Source organism: Seriola aureovittata, chromosome 12 (genome assembly GCF_021018895.1).
Source record: "Seriola aureovittata isolate HTS-2021-v1 ecotype China chromosome 12, ASM2101889v1, whole genome shotgun sequence".
NCBI lineage: Eukaryota > Metazoa > Chordata > Actinopteri > Carangiformes > Carangidae > Seriola > Seriola aureovittata.
Genome location: NC_079375.1, coordinates 21,103,475 through 21,115,570, shown reverse-complemented (window position 1 = coordinate 21,115,570; position 12,096 = coordinate 21,103,475). Strand labels below are relative to the sequence as shown.

The 12,096-nt window shown below is 34.3% G+C and overlaps 1 protein-coding gene across 9 annotated transcripts in view; it reads right to left on the bottom strand.

Annotated features, from left to right (window-relative positions):
- tnk2b (tyrosine kinase, non-receptor, 2b) overlaps positions 1-12,096 on the bottom strand; it is a 67,982-nt gene that overhangs the window by 13,159 nt on the left and 42,727 nt on the right. For 6 of the 9 annotated variants that reach the window (XM_056391338.1, XM_056391335.1, XM_056391339.1 and 3 more), the window contains 4 exons: positions 4,517-4,587; positions 1,186-1,455; positions 921-1,073; positions 126-289 (listed from right to left, as the gene is read on the bottom strand). In XM_056391338.1, the coding sequence (XP_056247313.1) occupies positions 126-289; positions 921-1,073; positions 1,186-1,455; positions 4,517-4,587 (658 nt within the window). Of the gene's footprint in view, positions 1-125; positions 290-920; positions 1,074-1,185; positions 1,456-4,516; positions 4,588-12,096 lie in introns of those variants that run through there. The other 3 variants (XM_056391336.1, XM_056391344.1, XM_056391343.1) reach the window with 3 other exon arrangements.

The window sequence follows — 12,096 nt, the reverse complement described above, 5'->3', positions numbered from 1 at the left end:
TAAAAAATGTCCTGAAAGAAAAATATGTTTTATAGAGAATTAAATAAATACAACACTTTAAAAAAAATAGGTTTTAGCCTTTTTGTAGTTGCCAAGTCCACCTTAAAAAGTTCTCCATCCCTTACCTAGCTGCCAGATCCCTGTGGATGAACCTCCTCTGCTCCAGGTAGGCCATGCCACAGGCCACCTGTACAGCATACTGACACAGAGTGTGGATCAACACTGGACCCTGTGGACGAACACATCGCAAGCGCTCCAGCAGAGAACCCAGAGGAGCCAGCTCCGTCACCTACAAAACACAGAGAGAGCAAAAGAGAGGGTGGGTGAAAAGAGGAAGGAGGATTGTGGCAATAAACAGTACAACATTATAATAAATAGCACAAGGAAAGAGAGATAGATGAGATAGTTGAGAAAAGATAGAAGTGTGGTTTTGAAAATGAGAGGAAAAGAAGAGAGAATAGGAGGAAGAGATGTGTTGATGAATAAGGAGAAACAAAAGAAAAGAAAAATAGAACTGGGCGTTGGAACTATTTGGTGAAATGACGAAATAACTAAAAGATATCACAGGGTTGGAAACAACAAGGCTGAAATGTCAGCCTTTATTTTACCCCTCCGTCCACTTGCTCCCCTCCCTTCCTGTCTCCCTCCTTTCCTCCATCTTCCCATCACTCTCTTCTGTCATGACAAAAGCCCTGAGATGCCTGACCTGATTCAAACAGACTTTAAGGTCATAAAGCTGAGAGGGAGAGTGCCTCACAGCGACATTTGTGTGAAGTATGTGTGGGTGTGAGTGAGAGCACGGGGAAGCCAAGAAAAAGCCAGTTTACTAGTGGCTGATGTACACCTGTGCATATGCTGTATGTGCTTGTGTTTATCTGTGTATTCCTCCCTGTGTGTGTGCGTTTCTGTGTGTCCACTACCATCTTCATTGGGTGTGTGAGCACCACACCGTAGAGGCGAATGAGGTTCTGGTGGTCCAGGGAGTGCATGGCGTTGACCTCACAGATGAAATCCTCCAGAGCGTCGGGCTGGCTGAGCACATCTGTCTTCAGACACTTCACAGCTACGTTCAGCTGGAAAACAGGACATTTCATATGATGTTTTTCAAATTCATTCAGATTATTCATCAGTTTTTTATTCTTATTTGGAGAACTGAATCATTTTGACAAGTATAAGTCTCCTCACCACCTTCCCCGCAGGTGTCAGCCACTCTCCTCTCTTCACAACGCCAAAGGAGCCATCTCCAAGCTTCTCAAACAACGTCAAGTCCTTCTCAGGGATGAGGCAAGTCAAGGCTTGCTGCTGCCCATCAAGGGGAGCACCACCACCGGGCTGTGCAGCCAGGACACCCTCCCCCAGGCCCAGAGGAGGTGTGGGGGACAGCTTTCGAAAGGAGGAGGCCGGCTGGCCCTGCTGGGGGAAGTCTCCTCCGTCTGGGCGCTTACCGCTAAACACCTGCAGAGGAACAAAAGAAGACATGAAGAACGAGAGAAGCAAAGTTAGAATACTGAACATCTAGACAAAGAAATCTAAATATGGTGAAACTGTGTCAAGCATGTTGAGAGTGTGTCAAATAATGGAGCAAAAGAAGAGAAACAAACATGTTTTCTGTTGTGTGCAAGTATAATGACAATAAAGAGTTTAATTGCACTGCTAATAACAGTACAGACTAATATTGGATTAACTACATGTCTGTCTGCCTTCCTCTCCTACACACAGGATCCACCCACTGGCCCCGCGGCAACTCCAGCTGGAAGTGTCTCGCTATTATAGAGTGATAATATTTTAGGTTTTATTCTTTAATTCATTTTGTGATATCAGTGATAACAATGGCAGCAAAGAGGAGGTTTACACTGGACATGGATTCAACCTGCTGCATGACATCTACACCACCAACTAGCACTGCTGAAGCACACGCAGGCCGGTAACAGATCCTTGAGTTGCAGTGTCGCCCGTACAGCCCCGATGTGTAGTTACACTTTTTATGGAGGTGTCAGCTTTTGGTGGGGGCCTCTACATACCTACAGAGCCACTACATCCACTGTAGGTGCTGCAACTCTTCAAAGCAGAACCATAATTCACCCTTCAGTTTAAACAGCGAGCCCTACTTGCTTCCTCCTTTGCTGTTGTAAATGCATATCCAGTCACTTGGTGTATGTGCGATGTGTGTAGTGTTAGGGAGTGTGCGGTTGGAAAGGAGAGTCAAGTCATGGCCAGCATCCAGCAGTTAGCAGAGGAACGACCAGTTATCCCCCAGCTCTTATCTGGGCCTGAGGGCATATGGAGCAGCCCCTCTACCTCTAACATGCACACACACTCAAAGCCATAAATACTGAATAATCAATTGAATTGAATAATGAATGTTCAACACATATGGTGGAATGTTTTGCAGTCAGTCAAGAACTATGCATATGTATGAAAAGCACACACACACACACACACACACACACACACACACACACACACACACACACTTATCATTAAGGGAGAGAGAAATTTCCTGCCTCTTAGCTTAACCACTGACAACACAGCAGGAATGACTTAGCTGTTAGGAAGTACTCATTAGGGAGCACTATTAGATTTAGTGAATGTCTCAGTGTGTATGTGCATGTGTGTTTGAGTGAGTCCTTAAGTGCTTTCAATTCCTCTAAATTTGAACCCACACAATATGTGTGCTGTGCACAGAGCCATTAAGGGAAAGCTTTGTTTAGACGCCCTAAATAAGACTGTTTACCAAAATAGGAATGCACAGAAACTGGTGCTGATATCAGTTAGTGGGGATACAAAGCTAAATTAGCATATTGGTTAAAAAGACAAATAATTTCCCCGAACTTACATCAGTTAACATGTCACATATTAAATAAGTTTCTCTTTCTTATGGGTAAATAAGTATTGGATTTAAAGCAGTAAGTTACTGTTTGTCCAATGGAATGAATGAATGAAACAAATTTGAACTCACTATTGGCTCATAAACAAAGGTCAGTATTCAGAAATGGTATCATCAGTGAAAAAGAGGTGTCAATGAATGCCCAATGCCAAACATATTTGACTGGCCAGATATAAACAGTAGCACGGGGTGTGTGGTTTCACATTCACACTGGACCAGACATGACATAATGCTGCAGACCTTTTTAAAAACACCACCTCTCTGTGGTCGCTGTGTGGTGAGTGGGTTTCAAATAGGACGCTCGAAATTCTAAAGATTCTGACTATGGCAGAGCAGCAGCACACACACATACACACACACACAGAGTGGGCTGAGGAAGCAGATTACTCAAGCTGAAGGTGGTGCCAGGCGCGCAAACAGACAGGTGTAATTATAGACGACAAGCACCGTCCTCTGGGCACCATGACATCCACTGAGAACACCCCCTACACACACACACACACACACACTCACAAGCTTGTACTTCTATCTTTATCAGCCCTTAACCTAACCTAAACATAATTCTAACCCATAAAACCAAGTCTTAACCCCAAACAGCCCATTGAAAGTGAGGACCGGCCAAAATATCCTCACTCCGTACAGTCTGCAATTCAAACTGGTCCTCACAAAGATAGAAGTACACACGCACACACACACACACACACTGTACTGGCAACATCTGCTTCACACACTTCATTCCTGTGAGCCATCTGTGTACAGGTGTATCAGTCTTTGTGTGAGCTGGTGTAGAAGAGACCATCTCATTTTTCTCTCTCGAAGCTTTTATTTAAAGACAGTGAATAAGTAATAGTCATTCATGGTTATGTCTCTTTAAGGAGGAAACTTTCGGCTTCCTGAGACAACATTTCTGTGAATGCAGCGTGCTCTGAATCGGTGTGTCACCAGCTCTTGTGACTTGGCTCGTGTGTTTATGTGTTTGTCTGTGTCTGAATGTGGACGTGCTCATCCTCGTGTGAAGGGTCAAGCTGTCTTGTTCTCCAGAGGAATGTTCCCTACAGATGCACACACACATCTGCTAGGAACAGATGTGTGTTCCCTCAAAAACAGTCACAGAACCAATCAAAGAGTCACTTAGACCTCTTTCCCAAAACTGTTGCCTTTTGACAGGATGCTGTGTCACACTGGTCACTATGGTTGATACTATGTGACGACCACCACCACCACTACCAGTAAAACCCTTGCAAGAAGTATGAGGAACTGCTTTTAATAATGTAACACCCAAGCAGTACTGAGTGCTACAGAAACATAAAGCTGCATTTTAGCAGATATGTCTATGTTAATGAATGTGAATGTCTATGTGAATTCTTGTCTTCACATTAAACACTGTTTTGTTCAGCAAGGTGTTGCAAAATTTGATCATATCATGTGTGGAAGGGTAAACTGTGGTCAAATTGTGGAGTTTTCTACCATGTATTGTTCAGGAGTTATTGTGTTCACATGAATGTATCCACACTGTGACAGACAGACAGACAGACAGACGCCACCCTGGCGACATAATGTCAAGCATACCATGTACCATAATAAATGAGTCCTGTGTGTGTGTATGTTGTGCCTGTCTATATCCGTCACCTTGCTCATCCAGGACTTTCGCTTGCACATGGCTTTCCTCCTTTTCACAGCTTCCCACAGTCGTCTCTGCCCTTTATCAAGAGAAGAAAAGAAAAGAAAACATGAGTACAATGATGGTCAGTGGTAAAACATGTACTAGCCGATGAAGACTGCAGCTGCTTCTTCTGCTACGTGTCTTCTTGCATTGCCAGGTCTCATAGGGCCAGTTAAGAGTAGTTACAGAAGGTATACTAAATAGAATTTCAAGTAATCTTCCATAATTGGAAGAAAACTCAGAGCAGCTAGAGTAGAAGGGAAAGGGAGGAGAAAACATCATACTATATGTGAGAAGAGATTGGAGATAAAGAATGAAGAAAACAAAACAGCAAATACAAGGAAAAGGGAAAAGATGGAGAACAGGAGAGATGTGAGTGAATATATGAACAGGAGAAGTGGGTGTAATTAGTCATAAGTGGCTCTGAAAAAAAATTTCAAAAAAAAAGTCATAGTATAGTAAGGCAAAAAAAAGTCATAGTATAGTAAGGCAAAAAAATCTCAAAAAACGTCAGAGTATAATAAGGCAAAAAAAGGTCATAGTATAATAAGGCAAAAAAACATCATAGTATATTAAGGCAAAAAAAAGGCAAAAAATGTCATAGTATTTTAAGGCATAAAAACATCATAGTATAGTAAGGCAAAAAAAAGTCAAAAAACGTCATAGTATAATAAGGCAAAAAAAAAGTCATAGTATAGTAAGGCAAAAAAATCTCAAAATACGTCACAGTATAGTGAGGCAAAAAGATATCAAAAAATAGTATAACAAAGCAAAGACATTTCGAACAAAGTCATAGTATAGTAATGCAAAAAATGTCATAGTATAGTACGGCAAAAAAAAGTCATAGTATAGTATGGCAAAAAAACATCATAGTATAGTAAGGCATAAAAAAGTCATAGTATAGTAAGGCAAAAAACATCATAGTATAGTAAGGCAAACAAATGTCAAAAAACGTCATAGTATAGTAAGGCAAAAAATGTCATTGTATAGTAAGCCAAAAAGTTTCATAGTATAGTAAGGTAGGCCGGGCGCGGGATTTGAACCCACAACCTTCTGATTGAAAGGCAAGAGCTAACGTCATAGTATAGTAGGGCAAAAAAATGTCAAAAAACGTCATAGTATAATAAGGCAAAAAAAAGGTCATAATATAGCAAGGCCAAAAAAGTCATAATATAGTAAGTTGAAAAAAAAAAGTCAAAAAACGTCATAGTATAGCAAGGCAAAAAATGTCATAATATAGTAAGTTAAAAAAAAAGTCAAAAAAAGTCATAGTATTGCAAGGCACAAAATGTCAAAAAAAGTCATAGTATAGTAAGGCAAAAAATGTCAAAAAACTTCATTGTATATTAAGGCAAAAAATGTCAAAAAAAAGTCATAGTATAGTAAGGCAAAAAATGTCCAAAATCGTCATAGTATAGTAAGGCAAAAAAAAAGTCAAAAAACGTCATTGTATAGTAAGGCAAAAAAATGTCAAAAAACGTCATAGTATAGTAAGGCAAAAAAAAAAAGTGAAAAAACGTCATAGTATAGCAGGGCAAAAAATGTCAAAAAAAGTCATAGTATAGTAAGGCAAAAAATGTCAAAAAAACGTCATAGTATAGTAAGGCAAAAAAATGTCAAGAAACGTTATAGTATAGTAAGGCAAAAAAATGTCAAAAGACATTATATTATTGTAAGTCATAAAGATGTCATAGTATAGCAAGGCAAAAAATTTTAAAAAAAAGTCATAGTATAGTAAGGCAAGAAAAAGTCATAGTGTAGCAAGGCAAAAAATGTCATAATATGGTAAGTTAGATAAAAAAGTCAAAAAATGTCAAAACACATCATAGTATATTAAGGCAAAAAATGTCGAAAAAAGTCATAGTATAGTAAGGCAAGAAAAAGTCACAGTATAGCAAGGCAAAAAATGTCGTAATATAGTAAGTTAAAAAAAAAGTCAAAAAAAGTAATAGTATAGCAAGGCAAAAAATGTCAAAAAAAAGTCATAGTATAGCAAGGCAAAAAATGTCAAAAAACGTCATAGTATATTAAGGCAAAAAATGTCAAAAAAAGTCATAGTATAGTGAGGCAAGAAAAAGTCATAGTATAGCAAGGCAAAAAATGTCATAATATAGTAAGTTTAAAAAAAAGTAAAGAAAAAGTCATAGTATAGCAAGGCAAAAAAAGTAAAAAAAAAAGTCATAATATAGTAAGGCAAAAAATGTCAAAAAAAAGTCATAGTATAGTAAGGCAAAAAATGTCAAAAAACGTCATAGTATAATAAGGCAAAAAATGTCAAAAAAAAGTCATAGTATAGTAAGGCAAGAAATGTCATAAAAAAGTTATAGTATAGTAAGGCAAAAAAATGTCAAAAAACGTCATAGTATAGTAAGGCAAAAAATTGTCAAAAGACATTATATTATTGTAAGTCATAAAGATGTCATGGTATAGTGAGGCAAAAAAATATCAAAAAAAGTCATAGTCTAGTAAGGCAAAATAAAAGTCATAGTATAGCAAGGCAAAAAATGTCAAAAAAAGTCAGAGTATTATAAGGCAAGAAAAAGTCACAGTATAGCAAGGCAAAAAATGTCATAATATAGTAAGTTTAAAAAAAAGTTACAAAAAAGTCATAGTATAGCAAGGCAAGAAATGTCAAAAAAAGTCATAGTATAGTAAGGCAAAAAAATGTTAAAAAAACGTCATTGTATAGTAAGGCAAAAAAATGTCAATAAAAGTCATAGTATAACAAGGCATAAAAATTTGAAAAAACATCATTGTAAAGTAAGGCAAAAATCATCATAGTATAGTCAGGCATAAAAGTCATAGTATAGTAAGGCAAAAAATGTCCAAAAACGTCATAGTATAGTAAGGCAAATAAAAGTAAAAAAATGTCATAATATAGCAAGGCAAAAAATGTCAAAAAAAGTCATAGTATAGTAAGGCAAGAAAAAGTCACAGTAGAGCAAGGCAAAAAATGTCATAATATAGTAAGTTTAAAAAAAAAGTCAAAAAAAAAGTCATAGTATAGCAAGGCAAAAAAAGTAAAAAAAAAGTCATAGTATAGTGAGGCAAAAAATGTCCAAAAACGTCATAGTATAGCAGTGCATAAAAATTTGAAAAAAAAATCATTGTACAGTAAGGCAAAAAATGTCAAAAAACGTCATAGTATTGCAAGGCAAAAAATGTCAAAAAAAGTCATAGTATTTTAAGGCAAGAAAAAGTCACAGTACAGCAAGGCAAAAAATGTCATAATATAGTAAGTTTAAAAAAAAGTCAAAAAAAGTCATAGTATAGTAAGGCAAAAAAAGTAAAAAAAAACGTCATAGTATAGCAAGGCAAAAAATGTACAAAAACGTCATAGTATAGTAAGGCAAAAAAAAGGCAAAAAACGTCATAGTATAGCAAGGCAAAAAATGTCAAAAAACGTCATAGTATAGTAAGGCAAAAAAATTTTAAAAAACGTCATTGTACAGTAAGGCAAAAATCATCATAGTATAGTCAGGCATAACAATGTCATAGTATAGTAAGGCAAAAAAATGTCATAGTATAGTAAGGCAAAAAAACGTCATAGTATAGCAAGGCAAAAAATGGCAAAAAACGTCATAGTATATTACGGCAAAAAAAGGTCAAAAAAAGTCATAGTATAGTAAGGAAAGAAAAAGTCATAGTATAGCAAGGCAAAAAATGTCAAAAAATGTCATAGTATAGCAAGGCAAAAAATTAAAAAAAAAAGTCATAGTATAGTAAGGCAAGAAGAAATCACAGTATAGCAAGTAGAAAAATTTCATAATATAGTAAGTTTAAAAAAAAAGTTAAAAAAAAGTCATAGTATAGTCAGGCATAAAAAAGTCATAGTATAGTAAGGCAAAAAATGTCCAAAAACGTCATAGTATAGTAAGGCAAGAAAAAGTCACAGTATAGCAAGGCAAAAAATGTCATAATATAGTAAGTTTAAAAAAAAGTCAAAATAAGTCATAGTATAGCAAGGCAAAAAATGTCAAAAAAGTCATAGTATAACAAGGCAAAAAATGTCAAAAAACGTCATAGTATAGCAAGGAAAAAAAATGTCCAAAAACGTCATAGTATAGTAAGGCAAGAAAAAGTCACAGTATAGCAAGGCAAAAAATGTCATAATATAGTAAGTTTAAAAAAAAGTCAAAATAAGTCATAGTATAGCAAGGCAAAAAATGTCAAAAAAGTCATAGTATAACAAGGCAAAAAGATGTCAAAAAACGTCATAGTATAGCAAGGCAAGAAATGTCAAAAAAAGTCATAGTATAGTAAGGGAAGAAAAAGTCACAGTATAGCAAGGCAAAAAATGTCATAATATAGTAAGTTAGAAAAAAAGTCAAAAAAAGTCATAGTATAGCAAGGCAAAAAATGTCAAAAAAAGTCATAGTATAGCAAGGCAAAAAATGTCAAAAAAAGTCATAGTATAGTAAGGCAAGAAAAAATCACAGTATAGCAAGGCAAAAAATGTCAAAATATAGTAAGTTAGAAAAAAACAAAAAAAAAAGTCATAGTATAGCAAGGCAAAAATTGTCCAAAAAAAGTCATAGTATAGCAAGGCAAAAAATGGCAAAAAACGTCATAGTATATTACGGCAAAAAAAGGTAAAAAAAAGTCATAGTATAGTAAGGAAAGAAAATGTCATAGTATAGCAAGGCAAAAAATAAAAAAAAAAGTCATAGTATAGTAAGGCAAGAAGAAATCACTGTATAGCAAGTCAAAAAATGTCATAATATAGTAAGTTTAAAAAAAAGTCAAAATAAGTCATAGTATAGCAAGGCAAAAAATGTCATAGTATAGTAAGGCAAAAAATGTCCAAAAACGTCATAGTATAGTAAGGCAAATAAAAGTCAAAAAACGTGATAGTATTGCAAGGCAAAAAATGTCAAAAAAAGTCATAGTATAGTAAGGCAAAAAATGTCAAAAAACGTCATAGTTTAGCAAGGCAAAAAATGTCAAAAAAAGTCATAGTATTGTAAGACAAGAAAAAGTCACAGTACAGCAAGGCAAAAAATGTCATAATATAGTAAGTTTAAAAAAAAGTAAAAAAAAGTCATAGTATAGTAAGGCAAAAAAAGTAAAAAAAAACGTCATAGTATAGTAAGGCAAAAAAAAGGCAAAAAACGTCATAGTATAGTAAGGTAAAAAAAATTTAAAAAACGTCATTGTACAGTAAGGCAAAAATCATCATAGTATAGTCAGGCATAAAAATGTCATAGTATAGTAAGGCAACAAAAAGTCATAGTATAGCAAGGCAAAAAACGTCTTAATATAGTAAGGCAAAAAAAAGTCAAAAAACGTCATAGTATAGTAAGGCAAAAAATGTCCAAAAACGTCATAGTATAGTAAGGCAAAAAAAAGTCAAAAAACGTCATAGTATAACAAGGCAAAAAATGTCAAAAAAAGTCATAGTATAGTAAGGCAAAAAAAGGGTCATAGTATAGCAAGTCAAAAAATGTCAAAAAACGTCATAGTATAGCAAGGCAAAAAATGTCAAAAAAAGTCATAGTATTGTAAGTCAAGAAAAAGTCACAGTATAGCAAGGCAAAAAATGTAAAAAAAAACGTCATAGTATAGCAAGGCAAAAAATGTCCAAAAAAGTCATAGTATAGTAAGGCAAAAAAAAGGCAAAAAACGTCACAGTATAACAAGGCAAAAAATGTCAAAAAAAGTCATAGTATAGCAAGGCAAAAAACGTCTTAATATAGTAAGGAAAAAAAATGTCAAAAAAATCATAGTATAGTAAGGCAAAAAAAGGCAAAAAACGTCATAGTATAGTAAGGTAAAAAAAATTTAAAAAACGTCATTGTACAGTAAGGCAAAAATCATCATAGTATAGTCAGGCATAAAAATGTCATAGTATAGTAAGGCAACAAAAAGTCATAGTATAGCAAGGCAAAAAACGTCTTAATATAGTAAGGCAAAAAAAAGTCAAAAAACGTCATAGTATAGTAAGGCAAAAAATGTCCAAAAACGTCATAGTATAGTAAGGCAAAAAAAAGTCAAAAAACGTCATAGTATAACAAGGCAAAAAATGTCAAAAAAAGTCATAGTATAGTAAGGCAAAAAAAGGGTCATAGTATAGCAAGTCAAAAAATGTCAAAAAACGTCATAGTATAGCAAGGCAAAAAATGTCAAAAAAAGTCATAGTATTGTAAGTCAAGAAAAAGTCACAGTATAGCAAGGCAAAAAATGTAAAAAAAAAACGTCATAGTATAGCAAGGCAAAAAATGTCCAAAAAAGTCATAGTATAGTAAGGCAAAAAAAGGCAAAAAACGTCACAGTATAACAAGGCAAAAAATGTCAAAAAAAGTCATAGTATAGCAAGGCAAAAAACGTCTTAATATAGTAAGGAAAAAAAATGTCAAAAAAATCATAGTATAGTAAGGCAAAAAATGTCCAAAAACGTCATAGTATAGTAAGGTAAAAAAAATTTAAAAAACGTCATTGTACAGTAAGGCAAAAATCATCATAGTATAGTCAGGCATAAAAATGTCATAGTATAGTAAGGCAACAAAAAGTCATAGTATAGCAAGGCAAAAAACGTCTTAATATAGTAAGGCAAAAAAAAGTCAAAAAACGTCATAGTATAGTAAGGCAAAAAATGTCCAAAAACGTCATAGTATAGTAAGGCAAAAAAAAGTCAAAAAACGTCATAGTATAACAAGGCAAAAAATGTCAAAAAAAGTCATAGTATAGTAAGGCAAAAAAAGGGTCATAGTATAGCAAGTCAAAAAATGTCAAAAAACGTCATAGTATAGCAAGGCAAAAAATGTCAAAAAAAGTCATAGTATTGTAAGGCAAGAAAAAGTCACAGTATAGCAAGGCAAAAAATGTAAAAAAAACGTCATAGTATAGCAAGGCAAAAAATGTCCAAAAAAGTCATAGTATAGTAAGGCAAAAAAAAGGCAAAAAACGTCACAGTATAACAAGGCAAAAAATGTCAAAAAAAGTCATAGTATAGCAAGGCAAAAAACGTCTTAATATAGTAAGGAAAAAAAATGTCAAAAAAAGTCATAGTATAGTAAGGCAAAAAATGTCCAAAAACGTCATAGTATAGTAAGGTAAAAAAAATTTAAAAAACGTCATTGTACAGTAAGGCAAAAATCATCATAGTATAGTCAGGCATAAAAATGTCATAGTATAGTAAGGCAACAAAAAGTCATAGTATAGCAAGGCAAAAAACGTCTTAATATAGTAAGGCAAAAAAAAGTCAAAAAACGTCATAGTATAGTAAGGCAAAAAATGTCCAAAAACGTCATAGTATAGTAAGGCAAAAAAAAAGTCAAAAAACGTCATAGTATAACAAGGCAAAAAATGTCAAAAAAAGTCATAGTATAGTAAGGCAAAAAAAGGGTCATAGTATAGCAAGTCAAAAAATGTCAAAAAACGTCATAGTATAGCAAGGCAAAAAATGTCAAAAAAAGTCATAGTATTGTAAGTCAAGAAAAAGTCACAGTATAGCAAGGCAAAAAAAAGTAAAAAAAACGGCATATTATAGCAAGGCAAAAAATGTCCAAAAAAGTCATAGTATAGTAAGGCCAAAAAAAGGCAAAAA